This window comes from Amaranthus tricolor, chromosome 3 (assembly GCF_026212465.1).
Source record: "Amaranthus tricolor cultivar Red isolate AtriRed21 chromosome 3, ASM2621246v1, whole genome shotgun sequence".
Lineage (NCBI taxonomy): Eukaryota > Viridiplantae > Streptophyta > Magnoliopsida > Caryophyllales > Amaranthaceae > Amaranthus > Amaranthus tricolor.
The window spans coordinates 25,873,367-25,893,505 of NC_080049.1; the positions used below are offsets into that span (position 1 = coordinate 25,873,367).

The window sequence follows — 20,139 nt, forward strand, 5'->3', positions numbered from 1 at the left end:
ATAACAAATTAATATATATACATCGTTAAAAAAAAGTGTTAATTAAATAGGACAAACAAAGTAGTTTATTTTCAATATCTTACCAATTTTAAAATATACATAAAAATATACTTCTAATTCTAAAGAAACATGGGATAAGTGAAAAATAGTAGCATTATGTATGTTACATTTTTATTAATAGACTATTATTAGCTATATACTCGTGTTATGCACGGTTATAATAATTATAATATTTTAAAAAATTAATTATACGATATTACATTTTGATTATTAATTTAATTTAAAATATATGTAAAAGAATAATTTATATGGATAAAAACTAACCAAATATTCAAATATATATGCAATAATGTAAAAATTTAGTATAGTTTTCCTAATTATAATATTTCTTTTAACAAAAAAATATGTATCTAAAAATTTTATAAAGGTGTTTTTATAATTGTAAATAGAGGATATCATTTTGTATCGTTTAAAAACAGTTTTTGGCTTTTATATAAAACAATAGTTGGTTTGATATTATTAATATAATTCCACTACATTTGATATCGAAAAAGAAAACATTTAAATTTTTGATGGTTAATGTGATACCCCGATTAAGATTTAAAAAATTTGATAGAATATTCATATTAATAAAATGCATTTTTTTTCAATGAAGTTCATTTATTAAGAATTACATAATTAAATGTGTTTGGTTGAGTGATTTCCACATAAGTTGTGAGGTGACAGTAACAAAGAGCAAAATTTAGATAACACTTATTTTAAAAAAGTATTGTTACTTAAAAAGGCTCATTCATTTCAAAAGTTCAATGTCATGTTGTGCAACACTACTACACATAAGTTTACGCACTAATGGGCCGCATAGCTATGATGACTCCCCAAAGTTCAATTATAGGCTACGAAGTGACGCCCATGGTCTATCTTTGGGAGATCTCCAACAGGAGTATTCATGGATGCGGAGGTAGTCGTAGATGAGGGCGTGATTGGACTTTGATTGGGGTATAAACCCGTATCCATCCACTCTTTTCGAACCTCATCGTATGTTTTTTGGCCCAAACAATGATAAAACTTCCTTTTACTTGCTGATTCAGAAGCTTTATCACGCTTTTCCTAATTAATCAATAGAAATCAAATATCATATATTAGTTTAATGATTGAATCAAAAGAAATAAATTCAAATCAAAAGCTATAATATAATATGGAATACTTACAACTTCAATGGGAGTTGTTCTTTTGGCAACAAAAGCCTTCCATTCCTTCTTTGATATTTGACCCCATATTTCGTAGGGCATCTTCGAAGATGCTTGCTCTCCACCTTCGTTTCCCGTTTTGACCTTTTTGGTTGTAAGGGCACGCTTCTTCGTGATCCAGCCAGTAACTAGCTTGAATTTGAAATCTTTGAATCTTTCAGCAACAGCTGAAAGAAACACATTCTTCTTCTCCTCATTGCTCTCGATGTGAAAAAGATTCTACAAAAAAAAATTATATTTATTAGTGTCAATTAAATTAATTTTACAATGAAACTAAATGAATAAAAGTAGTAAAGTTGCTTACCACAGTATCATTCCATAGAGAGTTCTTCAAACCCTTTGGAACCTCGTTCCATGCGTACAATATGGAAATCTTGCGGATACATAGGCCCACTTGTTTTCCATATTGCATACGCCATTTTCCGCAAGGTTGACCCAATGCATTGTATTCCAAAGTCATGGGTTCTGTGACTTTGAGGTTTTTCGTAGGACTTCGCCCTTTTCTTTTCTTAGTGGTAGTGGGAGCATCCGTTGGTGGGGCGTCTCAGTGTCATAATCATTGTTAAGTGGTGGAGCGTCTTCAGCCATACACTCGTATCTAACAATTTGGTCCTCTTTAGTGTCATAACTATGAAGCTCATTATCCGAGGTCTCAATCTCGGGGACAATTTTGTCTCTGAAAAGATGCATTGTATATCAGTACCTAATATTGTTCTTTGTTAAAGTGCCAAAAAAGCTTTTAAAAACCTTAAAATCGCAACTTTGTACATCCAGGGTACAAAGGCTTTTGAGAAGCCTCTGTCAACAAGTCAAAAACACGAGGACGTTTTCCTAACTCATCCTCGACTCCCTCCATCATCTCATCAACACGATCCACATCCTCATCGACATTCTCTTCATCTGTGTCATACCCATCAACATGATCTACTGCATCTCCATTGACATCAGCCACATTATTGACGTCCTCAATAACACTTTTCTCTTTGTAAACTTCCTCCTCACCATGCCAAACCCAAACATGATATTGAGGCCTAGACCCACGTCGAAGTATGTGCTCCCTAAGGATATGAACACTATCTATCTTTGATACATTGCCTCAAGTGACACATGGACAATAAAAATCAACTCCCCCATCATAACTTGATGCTCAACCGCAATACTACAAAATTCTAATAGGGCATCAATAAATTCTAACGATTCAATGCTTCCATACATCCAAGAATGATCTTTTGTCATACTAATTAGTGTAATTAATTAATTCAAAATAAAATTAATACACATATATACTTATTAATATCAAACAATTGAACCCTAAAATTATAAGCACTACATTGTGTTCTAAAATAAAATCACTTAGAATAATTAACATTGTATACTTCATCTTTAACAAAATACACATAAAAATTAAAATCATTTAACCCAAAAAATATGTATATTCTAATTCTAAAAATTAAAAATATACAACAAACCACATTTTTAACAAAATACACATAAATCAAAATAATTAAAAAATTAATAACATAACTTTGAAAAAAATCAAACTCATTATACAAAATATAAATAATAATGTCAAACTCCCTAAACCCTAAAAATATGAAAAACAATAAAAATTAGCATCACTAGAAATTACCTTGTGTATGTAGATGAAGAACAATTAGGTCAATTACAATGTCACCTACAATGAAATAAGAAAAACAAAATTACTACACATAACCATTTTTTCCAAACAAAAGTAAAAATAAACATAAAAAAACACCGTTGATTCGTGAAAATTACCTTGAAGAGAGAAGATCCGTGGGTATATGAAGAAAAATTTGTGGGTTTTCAAAGCTTAAATAAGAGATTCGTGGGTTTATGAAGAACAGAGTATATGAGGAAGCAAATTCGTGGCCTTCAAATGTCGTGCTTATGTCGTGAGTTTATGAGCAAATGAAGAAAGCTTATGTCGTGGGTTTATGAGGAAGAAGAAGCAGGAAGAATGAAGAAGCAAATGTCGTATGGGTTTAAGGAAAATGAAGAACACAGTAGAGTCGTAACAGTCATGAGGTTTGGAGAACTTGAACAGATTGAAGAGAAGAACACAGTAGAGTCGTGGGTTTTTGAAGAACTTGAACAGATTTTCGTGGGTTTTTGAAGAAATTTTTGAAGAACTTGAAGAAATTAAAGAACTTGAAGAACAAGAGTCGTGGGTTTATGCGAGAATACAATAGTTATATGAAGGTATTGAGCAAATGAAAGTTGAAACGCAGGTTTTAAATTTTTCAGAAGTAAGGTTATTTGCTGCGGGCTGAAAAAACCCGCAGCATATAAGTGATTATATGTTGCGGGCAACAAAAAACCGCAGCATATAAGTGATTATATGCTGCGGGCTACAAAAAACCGCAGCATATAAGTACTTATATGCTGCGGGCATCAGGAGAACCGCAGCATTTGTAGTATACTTTTTTTCCTTTTGTTTTTTTTTGCTATTTAATGCTGCGTCTAAAGAAAACCGCAGCAAATGACACGCAGCAGATACGTTTTTTTCCACTAGTGAGAAATATATAAAGCATCCCCCAAGTTTGAGCGAGGAATATAAGGCGACAATTATCATATCAAATTTTTTATTGATGTTCAAAATTATTTTTTTTTCGAAGTGAAATAATCACTAAAAAATAGTCGGTTACAAATCAAATTATTAACAAAATATACTTTTCCAATATGATACAATATTAACTTATCATACACCGTACACTAATCTAAACAAAATATATAATAATATACAAGAGAGACGCAATGTTAAAGAGATTAAACCTATATACACACAATTTTTGCATTATCGCCAAACAATAATGATTGATCAAATAGTACTCTCATGCCCCTTTAGTAACAAACTTAAAAAAACATAATTGAACCGAAAGAGTAGTATCTACTAACCATTGCTATCTAAAGGTAAAAGAGAGGCCATGTCGACGTTTACTACTACTGCAAGAAAGCACATAATTAGGAACTTGTTCTGAAATCCTCCAAATTTTAATTGATTTATCCAAACTTCCACTATACAAAACCCACCTTGCATCAATAGAATTAGTTTCAACATTTGCCACAACAGCTAAACACTTAACAGGTCCATTATGTCCACTTAAAACTGATAAACAAACATGATCTTCATTAGAAATCCGTTTCCAAACACAAATATTCATATCAGCAGAACCACTAAATATCATATTTCCAGCAGTAGCTAAACATAAAACTGCAAGTTTATGCCCATTAAGAGTCCCACCAGGAAATGTAAAGTCTCTTTTATACCAATAATTTACTTGTCCATTTGATGAACCACAATAAAGCATAGCAGCTCCTTGATCTATTGCTAAAGCTGTTACTGCACATTCTTGTTTTACCAATGTTTGTGAAAAAAAATGTTTAGTTCCTTTTCCTTGTACTTCTCGGCGCCATATTTTAATTGATCCATCAGCTGAACCAGTAAAAACCAGGCCATCGAACCCAGAAACTACAGCATTTACAGCATCTTCGTGTGCTGGGATCGATTCTAAACACTTGAAATTTGAAATTCGCCACACTTTTACACTCCTATCCCATGAAGCGGAATATAAGTAATTACGATCATCACTTAAACTGAGCGATGATATTGCATCCCAATGTCGTATCCATACTGCATTTCTATGCCTTCCGATTTCTATATAACTACTTGGCTTCATAGATTTCTTTAAAAATGCTTTGAAGGATGGTAATGTTCCTATTCTTTTGTGTATACTTGGGTTCTTTGATGACATTTTCCAAACCCGAATTTTCCCATCTTGATGGCCCGTAAATATTTTATCATCTGATATAACAATCGATTTAACAAGACCACTATTTGATTTAAACCCCGAGTATTCTCTTTGGTTTCTCCAAACTCGAATATTCTTACTATCGGATCCAGTATATAGTAAATCCCCTGATGTTGCTAATGAATAAATATGTCCTTCTTCACGTATTAATGAACCCATTAAGCAATTATAAGAATGTTCACCATTTGAGAACCTATCTTCGTACGACGGGCCAGGCAATGCCATATGAGCCGACCATGGGGATCTTGCGTATGGTGAGGTAGAACCCATGTTATCTGTTGGTGAAGAGTTCGTCGAATCAATGTGGCTACTTCTACAAGATTCGAGTTGTTGACGTTCGTAATTGTTTTCATCACTTAATTGTTCTATTTGATGGCAACTATTCGACTTTGTGAACATCATATAATGTTTTTGATTCGAGGGTAAATTAGAGAATCTCTATAGGCAATTCGAACATTACATTAATGTGTTTGATGGGAAATCGAATAATTAATCCTTAGAATTATCCTAAATATGAAAGATACAAGGGAAAACTAAATGGAAAGTTTTGGGGAAAATTTGTATATCATAAGAATGTTTGTTGCATATTTTGTTATATTATTATTGAGCATATGAATTAACAAGTTTAGAAAAATAATACAATAGTTAAGGAATTGGCATTAATATTGTAATTTGAGGAAACGATGGAGAATGATAAAAGACAGACTATCTTGCACACAGCTATCGTGATTTATGGATAGCTTTTCGGATAACATCACAAATATTAGACAATGAAAATTAGGAAATATAATATCATGTTTTCTGGTTACTTTATAATTTTGTTGTCCTTAATTTAGTTAATACTAAAAAACGGATTTTCACTAATATCTCCTTAAAATCTTTATGATTTGGAGTTTGTTAGTACTAGTATGATTTTAAACAATGATATAGTTATATGATATCTTTATCAAATTGAAATTTACACATCGAGTTTTATAATCAATATAATCATAACATATTAATAATAGTCATATTTTTCACTTCTCTTTAAAGTATATTATTCCGTCCCTTTAAATTAGTGAGAAAGAAAAATTGGGTGTTTCTATAAAAAGACTAATTCCGTAAGTCATGGAGTAAATTATAATATACAATTAAAAGCACACAAAAAAGTTAGATAATCAAAAGAATAGAAATATTAATTTTAAAATACAACCCAAAATTTACTTCTGCCTGACTAATATTTTTTTAAAAATTTATCTCTGATTTTTTAAGTTTTATATTAAGATGTTTATGCAAACAATCTATTCTTTTTCAATGTCTTGTTTTGTAAGTTTTAAGAGTTAAAATTAGCATTTTAAGAGGTGAAATAGGTGTTTTAAGGTTAAAATCGACAGCTAAAAAATTAAATTAAACCTCTAGAGAAGAAAGTTTGAGATTGAGACTTAGAGTAAGGATTTAAGTGTTAGATTTAACTTTTTAAGTTTTGAATGGGTGTTTTAAGGCTTAAATTAGACGAATATAAAATTATTTTGGTCGCATGCGTGAGGTGGCTGCATACAAGTTTGGCGCTTTAAACAAGACAGTAGTTTGATTCAATATTTATTGCGACATTACTCTTCCTTCACTAAAAATAAATTGAAAACAATTTGGTTTGAACTCGAACCGAAAACCATGCCTCTGAAAAAACTATACTCGTACACATCAATTGGGATCTCACCCGTCTGAAGGTTGTACTCATTCCCAGAAATCAGAATCCCAATCCACTAGTTCTTCAATATTTAAATCAACCCAACCACTAGTGTCACTCATTAAGACTTTCGAGAACTTGCAACTATTCTCACTAATCAGCTTCAAGAGCATCTCACTTCCAATGCAAGAAATGAACAATCTCAGCCTCTCCTAGCTATGATGACAAGGCACACCCACTTAACTTCAATGTGGAGGACGTGGCGGAGAGCCAAGAAGCGCCTCATACTCAAAACTAGAATGCGCATCCTAAACCCCATCACATCACCCGAGGAGAACATTCTCATAAGCCCACAAGCGGCAGTCAATTCCATGACAACCCAGAACAAAAAACATCATACCCTACTTACTCTGACGATGAAAGGGAGAGAAATGAAAGGTAAATTCACCCTATCATTAACGTCAAGAGGAAATGGACAACATGTTGCATATTAAAATGGATAAAAGGAGGAGCTAACACATTCTTTCTAGCTAACCTTTTTTAGTTTAACAATCAGAACCACTTGATGACTCACACTGAAGCCTGTGTATCAATAAGAACTGATGGGGATGAACTCCAAACATCTGAGTTGTTCAACCATCATTTTGGTTCCAAAGCTAGACAAGAAAAAAAAAACCAGAAAAAAAAAAGATTACTTGAACAAGCCAGAAGAAGAAAGGAGACGCAAAGCTTGGTTTGAATTGTTTAGAACAGCAGGAGACCGAGCAACAATTGTTTTCCTTTGCTTCAAAAACTCCAAGGAGTTCTGCACACAATGGGCAGCTGGTAGGTTCTTCAGGATGACAGTTTCCATCCTGGAAGATAGATCAAAAGGAAGAGTCATAAGAATATATTGCAATCACAATTTACAGGACTACATAATTCATTCAATCTGGAGCTAAGTTAATTTTGATTTTTATGATAAATAATCACTAACTTTAAGGTGGAAACCCAAAGGTCAAAGATGCCCATAACTGGAAGGTTATGACATATGATGAATGGGTTCAATGAAAGACTCTGTAAGTTTCTGCCCAATGAAGGGCTCTCAAGCTCCACCGATGTATGGTCTTAACAAATAGAAGTTTGTTATAGTTTTTTAGGAGTGCTTCATACCCTGAATTGTTGGTTTTCTTCTTCTTTGGCTTTGATATTTTGTCCTCTTTCTCATCCTCGGAATCCGATAAGAAAACTTGTCTGCAAGTCACAGCAGCAAGCACAACTCAGTACTCAAAAAGACATCACAAGCAGATAGATAAAACCGTAGGCTAAACTAACACATTTACATGCACAAAAAAGGTAAACATACTTCTCGCGAGCAGCAAGCAAGTTGACAATGTCATTTGGAAGCATCCCTGTATTAGTTTTAGATTTCTTACTCGTATCAGCTCCCTCTTCATCTTCAACCATTACACCATCACCATCATCATCACATACTTCGTCTTTAGACTTTGATAGTGTAGTTAGCTTTTCGGCCATTTTCTTTCTCCGTTCTTTGCCTTCTTGCCGGACCCTACAACAAAGAAATCATCCCACAATTACAAAGCAAGTCAAGTATAAAACAAACATATTACACAAAATATAAACAAGAAGCTATGCTCATCAACAATCTCGATGAATACTTTGAAGACTCAATGCAATGAAGCAGATTAAATCAGTTTCAAAAAAAAAAAATCAAGCACATCAAATTCCATTTCCCACAATAGACACCCTAAATTGGTAAAAGATGCACTTCAATGTTGCGTAATTTACAAAACGAATACGCTATTTGCTTGTTTCAAATAGCAATTCTTAATAGAATTAGTGAATTAGGTAAAACATAGTTCGGTTTATTTTAGTTAGACTTCAACCAGTAATGTTTATGAAAAACAAATTTGTCTGTTTAAATTGAGTAATACCCCTATATAGCTTTAGGAATTAATTAACTAACAATTGAGCAACACCAAAAATTTCCAATATCAAAAAATGAGCAAGCTAATACTAACTATGAAAAGTGGAATAAGTAAAAGTTGACATGAAAAACTTAGTTTGAAGGGAGAAAGAGAACCTGGCTTTACTTTGTTGCTGAACTTTCCTAATTTCTTCATCTTGTTGTATAGCCTGAACTCATCAATTGATCAAATATTGTAAAATATTAATATCTTCAAATTTAAGAGAACGGAGAGAGAGAGAGAGAGAGAGAGAGAGAGGTGAGGAAGAGAAAGATACCTGTAGAGAAGTAAATTCCTCGGGAGCATCGGCTTTATCATCTTCTCTAGCAGACATGGCGGTTCTTTAAAAAGCTCAAAAGTTGAGAGTTCAAATTTCCAATTTGCAGGGTTTAGGGTTTCGATTATGAAATCGGAATGAAAATTTTCTTTTACCGTCGAGAACAATTGAAGTAGTGGGATGATTTATACGTGGATATTCACCAGCTCAATTTAATTGGTATTCGAGCTAAAATTCAAGTAAAAATTGAATAGTAGGTCCGAGTAGAATATCCGCATGCTTACTTGACAAAAGATAGCATATGATGGGTATTGAGATCATTTGGCATATATTGATGAATCAGAGATAACGTGCATATTTTATAAGCCATTAGGATTTTTCGTCCTATAGTCATATGGTTTTGTAACGGCATCTCTATTGCTTATAGAGTATGAGCACCTCGTGTTTATCCGATTATATACCGACATTCACAATAAGTCTAATTTAATTTAACTTAAGAGCAAGTATCTTAGGAGAAGATTCTGGTTCAATTCTCAATTTCTCATATAGCTCTTTCCTTCCTCCGGCCTACACTACAATCACAAAAATTTATTTTATCCACGGACAGAAGTGTTTGAAACAACAGCTTATCCTTTAAATGAAGTCGTTGTTCGAAACATGACTTACCTTTAGTTACTCTTTTACTAAAAAAAAAGATTATGCCAAGTTACGACACCAAGCTGATAACGAGACCCTGATTAGGTTAGGACCAAGGACGGGATCCTGCTTTGGAGAAGCAAACCTCAACGCCCAAGGTCCTTGTTCTTGCGCTTCTCATCCCGAGGATCACACAACGATATACTAAACTTTGATCTTCACAATGACCAACAGCTCACGCTTACAGACCCTTTTCCTCAAATTCCTAAAGGGCGATGCATAAAAAATGGGATTGGGGAAACAACAGTTGAGATAGTAAGCTCACATTAAACTTCCATTTTATGATACAACTAATGATTCGGTTTTAAGAATCCGATTGTTAGAGGACCAAATTACAGGATATATTTTACAAGTAGTTAATCTAGCACCTCAAACATTCTTCTCGCCAGCTAACAAAACTTCTTACGTAACACGAAGCTTCAGCACGTCTAACATGTCAATAAACAACACAGCAAGTACAAGCTATTCCGTTTAAACCTTTTCCTGCATTCGTTTCAACTTCCGATTTAAAACCTTTTTAAAATCAGAATCCGACAAAGACAATATTTGGTTCAACAGCAACTTCACCCCAAACTCTCTGACAAGGGCATATCTCGGCTTAATCCTTTCTTCTAAACTATAGCCAAAGAATTGGGGGAACTTGACAAGTTCTGACTGAGGAAAGCCCATAGTTAAAAAGAAGTTCCATTTTGGCATCAAGTTTTCTTCCAAACTAAAAGTATACAAGGTTCCATACCTTTGGATCATGGTCCTTAAATCCTCCAAACTATATCCTTTCTCCAGGAAAAATTCAGTGATAGGCTTTAGGTTTCCCTCGATGCTTAGTCCAAAAGTCTGCGGTGATCTTTGCAAAACAATAGTTATATCTATACCAAGCAAAGAAAAGTATTCTGCTGTAGGGCGCAAGTTATCCTCAACACTGTAACTTATAATATTTGGGCAACGGGTCAGAATCTTGCCAACATCCTCTACGGTGAGACCCATTTCATACAGAAAATCAACCGTCGACATTAGCTTTTGCCGGCTATACGTAAGAAGGGGGGGAAAACGGTATATCACTTTTGCCCATTTTTTCTTATCCAAACCTAAGCTCTCCAAGAACTTCATGGTGGGTATTAGGTTTTCGGAAAGACTAATTCCACATAACTGAGGTCTCTTACGAAGAATTATTGGAATTTCTGATTTTGGAATTCCAAGCTCAAGAAGAAATTCAACGACAGGCCTAACTTTTCCTTCCAAGCTGTAGTAGGCAAAAGCTGGGAACCTTCGTGTGACCTGCTGAATTTCCTCGAGATCCATTCCAAGTTCTATCAGATAAATAACATGCTGGGGAAGCTCTTCAGTAGGGACCGAACCACTGACCCGTGCCATTGCCTTAAGCTTCCGTGACTTGAAATTTACATCGGGTAGCTTTTTAGTGTCTAAAACCACATTTGGGGACACAGTTTCTGCTGTTATGTTTAATTTAGCAGGAGTATCTGGAAAGTTCTCCACCATGTCTACCAGATTACTTCCATGTTCTTTTTGGAGGTTTTCAAGGTAAGGAATAAGTGCATCTCTGATTTCCAGGGTCGTAAGCTCTCTACCTGCAAGGTAAAGAGAAACAAGAAACCATTTTATATCATACAAAGGCCTCTATGATAAATGGAAAAAATAAATTGATGTATAAAAACGGAAGGCAAACCTACGAGATAACGAGACTTATGAATAGAGTGAAGTTGGGAGACAAGGTGTTCAATGAAGAGATCTGACTTGTTTATGGTTCTTGCCGCAGCTGCATTGCTCAATCCCTGTTTTTTCAGGAATAACGTTAAAACAGCTTTGGCCTCTTCTTTCTCTGCTGCTAATAAAGTCAGGGGCACTCCTCTTAGACTCACAGCATTTACAGGCATTTCTAAGGCATCAAAAGATCACTACCATTAGAATACTTGTCAGTGCAGGATCAAAATCTATAAGAAACAAGTTGAACAACAAGAATTACGTATCACACTTTGCTTGATGATAATAAGTTTTAACTTGGTGTTGGGAAATGCTAGACACAAGTTAAAAAAGTTTACATGCCTACACATCATTGCTAAAGTCTTAATATGATAAGCAACAGGCACAGGAACTCGAGTCTTGCTTACACTTTTATTTTTAATGTAAGAACATTAGTTCTAGATGTTTCAGTGAATTTCTCTTTGGAGTTTTCTTCTTCACTTAGATTATTGCTTCCCAAGCAATTTAGCAAGGTATATGCTGTATCTGAATATTATATCTTCAGTTGTATTTTGTGATTATCATGAAAATTTTCTTAAGCGCATAAAAAATTTAATTTTGTATTGGAGCAAAAAGTTCCCACGCTGCAAAATGCAGTTGTTCAGCTAAATCCTAGCACCTTTCAACACCCATACATCAGCAACCATAGAATCTCATTGCCGCATCATCAAAACACATGAATTGAACAGCTTGTCGATTCACTTATTTTTCTTTCTTGGCAAATAGCCTCAATAAACAAAATAACAACTTGAAGCTCCAAATCCTTTCTCTTCTTCACAGTTCTTTCCTCATCCGCACAGGGAACTTCAACTCTTCTTTCCTCATTCAGAGTGCACTCCTCCTCTTCTAACTAAGTACTAAGCCACTTTTTCTATGAGCTTTTCTTCCTCACCTCATCTTTCCACATTATCTCAATTACGACTTCATCATCTCAATTACGACTTTTAACTTCCTTGTCAGCTTCTCTTCATTGCCTACTCTCTTGGTTGAATTCCTTACATCAACACTCCAAATTTTCTCCAAAGGGTTCAACTTCCGAAGAGCTTCCTCAACTTCTTGCAAGTGAATTAAATATGGCCCTTCTTATGGCAATGAAAGCACACCTTCACCATAGTTCACTTTTGCCTTCACCTTTCCTCGGTTTCCTCTTCTTTTCACCTCATGTCCAATCTTTTGATGGATTTCACTCACCGTTACCACTACACTTAGTGGCATCCTCAACTCCTTTATCATGAATAAGAACAAAGACTTTTCTTGTATTTTTCCTTCCACTATTTCCAACAAATTATTTCTCTCATCAAGGGTTTCAGTAAACCCTATTTGTATCAACAAGCCTTCAATCAATCTACTCTCAATTGAGAAGTTCAACCCTCCATCAACATGGCAGTTTGACACATCAACCTTCTTACCCCAACTTTCTCCCTCCACAAATTCAAAATCTCATATTTGGCTTCCAAGTAACCAACAACCTTAGTGATAAACAACCAAAAGCTTTTGGTACCACTTGTCATGAAGCAAAGTTATAATCAGTGTAAGAAAAAACACAACTAATACAATCAATGAAATAGAAAAAAAAACATAATTTATCTTGAACCAGCAAAAATAGTTCCTCTATTCTGAAATACTTGCTACATTACGATTATTAACCCTATTCATTGTTCAAGCTTATTTTATATATTGCACCTAATGTGTAAGAAAAACTGTCATCTAATCCCATATTTTCATTATATTATCTTTTTATAATTTTTATTTATGCATTATTTAAGGTATAAGTAATCAAAAATATGCATGAGCTTGCATAAAATGTAAAAAGTAGCAAGTACAATGCAACGGAGGAAGTATTTTTTATTGATGTTGTTCAACAATCAAATCCATAGATCTACAATGAGATCAAGCACACTCTAGCTTTTCATGTACCTCGCGCTCTCTACGCTCTCAATGGTGAGCTTAACTTAGCTCACAACCTCTTTAATAGGGTTCACATTTCACTCACAGCCTGTAGACAATGGCGAAGCCCTCCTTTTAGCTCTCTCTAGAACTCTTGAAGGTTACTCGCACTCTCTTCTCAAATTGTGACTTTCCCCTTTTGTTCTCTCTTGAACTTGTAATGCATCACATATGGCGTATTACGGGCATTATCTAGTTATTTATTAGCTTGTAAGATAGGTTAGCAGTGGAAAGTAGTATAAACAGAGGGAGAGAGAAAGAGATGGGTTACAATATGGCGTTTATATTAATACAAATCGCTGTTACATTACAATTTCAGTCCTATTTCGGCTGTTACTACAATCTGCCATTTTTTGCCTTAAATTACAGCAGTTTCTTGTTACACCCGAACCTGAGTTTATCACAGTTGGTATCAGTATGCTTTTTGATGATGCGTCGAGTAGGAGAATCAACGATCATCTAATTTACCACCAAGCTCAAAAGGATTTGGTGGCTTCTAAACTTGCTGAACACCAAAAACGGTGGGGAGCTCAAAAACAAACCATTGATAAAGTCAAGCTTGAAGTCAACAAATATCCTAAATTTGATTATTCTTGTCTTCCAAAACCCTGTAACAATCTTGTAGTCCTTTACTGTCACAATGGTGGCAACCAGTTCAATCAGAAACTTACCGACCTCTTCGCTTATATTTTTTCAAGCCCAATATGTACACTTATATTGATGAAGAGGATGATGACCTTGAGAACTCAAGGTTGGCCCTGATATTGAGAATAAGGTTCCCGATTATAAGCAATTACAACTATTCCCTAAAGAAAAGCGGGAGGAATTTGTGTGTGAGGGTATATGCCTATATGGGCACTGAGATTTTGGAAGCAAAATGATGTTGAATCATTTATGATACAATTTTAAGACTGTATTCTTGAGAATATAAACGGAAAGAAGCCATTGAAGGAGATGAAACAAGGAGAGGTTGTAGGATTTTAGACAAGGGAGATCTAGAAATTCCATGTGAAGAAAATGACGCTGCAAGGGAGGCTTTTTCAAGAAGGTAAAGCGGAAACGAATTTGTGTGTGAGGGTATATGCCTATATGGGCACTGAGATTTTGGAAGCAAAATGATGTTGAATCATTTATGATACAATTTTGAGACTGTATTCTTGAGAATATAAACAGAAAGAAGCCATTGAAGGAGATGAAACAAGGAGAGGTTGTAGGATTTTAGACAAGGGAGATCTAGAAATTCCATGTGAAGAAAATGACGCTGCAAGGGAGGCTTTTTCAAGAAGGTTAAGCGGAAACGAATGGTGGGGAGGATGGCCATGGGAACATGTCGAAAAACATGGAAATGGGTTAGGTCTCTCGCATGAAACTAGAGAAAATGGAAGTGATGATAGGAAACTCTGGTGGCAAGAGAGAACTTGCGATTGAAGAGGCCGATTCCCAAGTCCCAAGAGGAGATAAGGGAGAAGAGCCCGGTGGAAGGTGGTCATCTTGTGGAGGCAAAAGCTTAAAAAAAAATGAGAACATCAGCATAGAAAATCGAGAGAGAAAAAGAAAAAAAAAAAAAAAAAAAACCTAAGTTCAGAAGCCATATTTTCATGTATGTCTGAAAATATAGTTATTAATTGGCCTGAAAAATTGAGAGGGATCAAAATGTAGGGCTACAAAAAAAGAGGAGTTAGAAAAGGAAAGAAATGAAAGAATATGAAAAATCACAATAACATGACTTATGATCGAACCTCTTTAAGCTAAATAAAGGTGTTATGGATGCGAATGAAAGATTAAGATGCAGGGAACCCAAAGAAGAGGAAGAACATGCTTTAGCATTGTGAGTTAGGGGTCCTATAGAGGGCCCAATCCAACGTGGAGGTATGTTGGGTCCAGGTTTCGGAGGGGCTTGAAATTAGTATGGAAAAAGAAGAGGGAAAGAAGAGGAGAGAAAAAATCTAAGAGAAAGAGGAACTTGCAGTAGCAAACACTAATAGGAAGGGTTTTCGATTGGTTTGTAGGAAAAAGAGAATGTTGTTAAGGGAGAATGTTGGATTGTGGCATCATGAAAAGTTATTTTCAAGTTGTTTTTTGTCATGGGGTTACCATCACCCAACCGGTCAAAAAGGGGACAACCCACCCACAGATTATTTCAAATGAAATTGAACCCTTAATTTCAGACAAACAACAAAAGACTTAGGCCTTCTTCAAATTACAATACCAACCCAAAAAGTCCTCAAACTTGATTTTTGACATGATAAATTGGTCCTTTACTCACCCAATTTCTTTTAATTGCATTCTCTTTAAAACCTAAACTCTTACAATTAAAGATCAAGTCTATTTTCATCTACCTTGAGGACAAGGTGGATATTTTTGGTGTTTGGTATGCAATGCGTCACATGGGAGTAAATAGGGATTATCTAGTTAATTCGTTAGCTTGGAAAATAAGTTTATAGAGGCGTGTACTATAAATAAAGGCGGAAAGAGAAAACGCATCTAGAAAATATTTTGGGTTGAGTTTCTAACTTATTTTGGAGAGCAAGCCTCTCGAAAACTTGTAATTACTATTTCGCTATTATAAACATGTCAATAATATTATCACATACTCCTATATAACAATACAAATCACTATTACATCACATTTCAAGTCATACCTCACTTCTTACTAAAATGTGCAATTACACCCATACATGGCATACCAAATTGCAAAAACAAGATTGTATCGCATCGCATTAGTCGTGTTGTAAAGATTTTAAAAAGTCGAACATATAATTTTCGTGTTCTAAGCTGTAGAGAAATCACGTTATGGGCCATTTTGAGAGATATCTCATAGGCTAATATTTGGCATTACGGTAGCCACATCTCCATGTCATTACCATGATCGTAATCTTTACTGCATTTTTGCACTATATGGCATACACATTTCATCAAAGAACTCTCTAGAGGCAATACACGTTCTTTCTCTTTAATTTATCCTTTCTAAGGCCCCTGAATGAAATTAGGTTTATGTCTAGATCCACATTTGATTCTTGCATACCTTAGCTTAATTAATAAAGTAAATGAATTTCTTAAGCAAAAAAATTAGAATAAACAACTTATGTCAAGATCCACATTTGATTCTTGCATACCTTAGCTTCATTAATAAAATAAATGAATTTCTCAAGCAAAAAAAATTAGAATAAACAACTTACTTCAAGGTAATATGATTTGCGATATATTCAAAGCGATGATAAGATAGGTAATCACAAACCATGTTTCCCTTATATAGTATTTGGCTAATTATTTTAAATTCCTTTCCTCGTATTCTATCTTAGAATTTGCCCAAACACAATTTCCCTCCCACTTACAAAACCCTTAAACTCCTCTATACCAAACTATTAACCAAAAATGACCATCATTGCGCATCCACTTAAACACCAATTAACTGCCTCTAAGATGCTACCCCAACCCCAACATTAGACATCACCACACTATCCACCTTAAAGTCAAAAACACCACCACACCCTTATTAGTGTAACCTCCACTAACCATTGCACCACCAAAAGTAAGCACAACATCTAGAATATCACCCCTCACCACCACTGCACCACCAAAACCATCAATGTTTCCAAACCCAACACATTACCCCAAAAACATGAAAATTATCACAACATTTGAAATCACCGCCAAACTGAGAAATGGAGAATAGACAACAAAGGACTTAGAGATAATCATTTAACAAAAGCGTGAAGAATGGCTTTCAAGAGTTGGATTCGATCATGAAAACTTCATATTTTGCAAATGATGTCCAATGTCCAACTATTCAAAAGAATCTTGGATATCTGATATCCGACAACTCAAAAAATCCAAATATTCGAAGATCTGAATTCTTAAAAAATTGATATCTGAATCCGTATCCGAATTTTCGAATCGAATATCCTTTCTGAATTATAATTTCGAATCGAATATCCTAATATTCAAATCGGATATCAGATCGAATCATCAAATTTTTGGATCATCAGATAGTTTTGCTCATCCCTGCCCGAAACACAATTTTGCAATATGGCTCAAATATCTATGCACATATGCGCCCAATTTGGAAAATGAACTATTTTGAGGTAATTCAGATGTTTGGTATTCGATTTTGAGTTAGAACATATCAGATCTAAAGACCAAAACATTTCGATTTTTATAAGGATAACTTTCATTCTACTTTCGATTTTTACTACCTGAAAAATTTCAGATTTCATTATCATACCATAGTGTCATTTCTAAGATAACTTATACTCTTCCACAATGTCAATAAATGAATTTGAAATGCAAGAGTTGGGGATGTTTGGGAAGAACAACATGGGTTAAATGCACATAAAAACAAAGCACAATAACAATTGAACAACACACAAAGATAAATGAGGTATCTTTGGATACCTCCCCCTCTAAATAAGTTTACTTTCTTTAATGGAACAACATACACTAATGAATAAACATCACACAGCCTTTGAAAACACTCTCTCAAGATAAAGACCTCACCTTTAATGGTGGTCTCTCTCAAACACACTAGTACAAGAAAAAGGAACTCTATTGATATGAACCCTAGTCGCCTCTAGTGTAATAGCCTTTCTCTATTGATTTCCTAAACCTATTTGAGCCTTTAAATAGCCAACAATATGTTAGGAAAAAATGCCTTGCTCCCAAGCCAAAATCCCGCAAAACAGAAAACATCAGTTTTGGCCTGTATTATTTTGCTCGATCGAGCGGCCTTTAGTGGCCAACTACTGACCTTGTGCACTTGCTACCTCGTGCGAGAACTCCCTCCTTTGAGCCTTGCTTCGTTCAAGGCACAGCTTGAGACTCTCCTTGAGTGTTTGTCTTGTTCAAGCTATGTCTTGCCTTGCCCAAGACACTCCAAAACATCTCCATTCATCACTTCATCAAGCGACCTAAAGCTTATCCTTCCATTACACACATCACCACTCTCAAGTGTGCATGCCATGGAGTATGCTACTAGGTGATCAAAGTCACCTTCTACATCATGAGAGCTGATTCTTGCTTTAACAGAATTTAATCTTACCCTAATATTGTGCATGATTCTTCTATTTCCCAAACTACTCTTACCGTAGGACACACCAATCCAACATCACCCATTTGCAACCTCTAATTAGATTATTCCTTGTCCCTTCCATATACAAATCTTCAATTGGAATTTTCCCGATTCCCCACCAAATTCTAGCCCAAAATGAGCATCCGAGTACCCAGTTCAAATTCCATCTACCCTAAGTCACTACAATCTAAAACAGAACTTTCAGAAAACAACTGAGATAGTATATTGAACCCTTATTAAAAGCAATAGAGTATATAAGATAAAATGCCAAACACAAATGTTCAACTTCAACAACAATAATGGGTTAAAACTAAAAGTGATTTATTACCTTGGGCAAAACGTGCTTCCGTATGCTGCCTCCGAGAAAGTTTAACAGTTGGGGAGTTGCGCAATGAAAAGACGACGCTGGTAACAAACACGAGAGGGGGTCCGTGCAATTGGCACAAGTCTCGCTTAATAAGCACAGTGCTGTGGAAGTTCGCCGGAATGTCACTGTAAGTCATCGTTACCATAGATCCTGAACTCGTCGCCATTGACGGTGTTGCTCAGATAGTGGAAGTACAGATGGCGGAGTGAAGGGTTTGAGTTTGGGTTTGTGAAATAGATGGGTTAATGAAATTTGTTACTTCATCGATTCCTAATTGACGTTCTGATTTGTATTTTGGACGGTTATGTTTATCATTATTGTATTTATCTAAATACCAAGTAATTTCTAATTATATATCATGTTTTGTTTTTGATACTTTTATGTGTTTGTAATTATTAATGTGATTTTATTCATAAATTTATTTTTTTTATTATTAGTTTGTATAATTAGTTAGAGTTAGTTGAATGAATGTTGCTATTATTATATATATACATACATAGGGTTAGTTGAACAAATGTTGTTATTAGAATATACATATTAATATTATTAGGGTTAAATAGGATTAATTACTTAGTTTTAGGGGTAATTAGGGCTAAGTATATATTTTGATTTATGTGTGTTAACTTTATTTTGAATTAATTAATCACACTCAGGATGACAAAATATCATTCTTGGATGTATGAAAGTATTGAATCGTCAGAATTTATTAATGGCATATTAGAATTTTGTAGATAGTGTTAATATCCTTAGAGAGCACATACTTCGACGTGGATTTAGGCCTTAATATCATGTTTGGGTTTGCCATGGTGAGGAGGAAGTTTACAAAGAAAAAAGTGTTAATGAGGATGCCAATGAAGATGTAGTAGATCGTGTTGATGGGTATGAGACAGATGAAGAGAATGTCAATGAGGATGTAGATCATGTTGATGAGATGATGGAGGGAATCGAGGATGAGTGAGGAAAACGTCCTCGTGTTTTTGACTTGTTGACAGAGGCTTCTCAAAAGCCTTTTGTACCCTAGATGTACAACGTTCACCAAACTAATAGTCGTGTTGACAATTTTCAACATTAAGTCAAAGTTTAATTGGAGTGAAACTAGTTTTACTATGTTATTAGAAGATTCAATGAACTTCCAAAATCGACATATTATGCCAAAAAGCTCATGTGTCCTTTTGGCTTAGGGTACCAGAAGATTCATGCGTGTTCGAATGATTGTGTATTGTATCGGAATGAAAATGAGAACATAGAAGATTGTCCTAGGTGTGGGTTATCGCGTTACAAGCATAAAGGGGCTCGGGATACTAAAGGGCCGCCGG

At 34.8% G+C, this 20,139-nt stretch overlaps 3 protein-coding genes across 3 annotated transcripts; all 3 read right to left on the reverse strand.

The window, feature by feature from the left end:
- Positions 1 to 3,910: 3,910 nt before the first annotated feature.
- Positions 3,911 to 6,297, reverse strand: LOC130807774 (protein JINGUBANG-like). Its single transcript, XM_057673108.1, has one exon. The coding sequence runs from the start codon at positions 5,477 to 5,479 to the stop codon at positions 4,169 to 4,171; it is 1,311 nt and encodes a 436-aa protein (XP_057529091.1). The 5' UTR covers positions 5,480 to 6,297; the 3' UTR covers positions 3,911 to 4,168.
- A 192-nt stretch (positions 6,298 to 6,489) lies between these two features.
- On the reverse strand, positions 6,490 to 9,411 carry LOC130807775 (uncharacterized). The gene is made up of 5 exons (XM_057673109.1): positions 8,988 to 9,411; positions 8,827 to 8,879; positions 8,089 to 8,292; positions 7,896 to 7,976; positions 6,490 to 7,597 (listed from the first exon to the last, which is right to left on the reverse strand). The coding sequence occupies exons 1-5, from the start codon at positions 9,042 to 9,044 to the stop codon at positions 7,435 to 7,437; spliced, it is 558 nt and encodes a 185-aa protein (XP_057529092.1). The 5' UTR covers positions 9,045 to 9,411; the 3' UTR covers positions 6,490 to 7,434.
- Positions 9,412 to 9,934: 523 nt separating this feature from the next.
- LOC130807772 (transcription termination factor MTERF5, chloroplastic) lies at positions 9,935 to 19,112 on the reverse strand. The gene is made up of 3 exons (XM_057673107.1): positions 18,785 to 19,112; positions 11,368 to 11,577; positions 9,935 to 11,269 (listed from the first exon to the last, which is right to left on the reverse strand). The coding sequence occupies exons 1-3, from the start codon at positions 18,987 to 18,989 to the stop codon at positions 10,155 to 10,157; spliced, it is 1,530 nt and encodes a 509-aa protein (XP_057529090.1). The 5' UTR covers positions 18,990 to 19,112; the 3' UTR covers positions 9,935 to 10,154.
- Between the last annotated feature and the right edge of the window lie 1,027 nt (positions 19,113 to 20,139).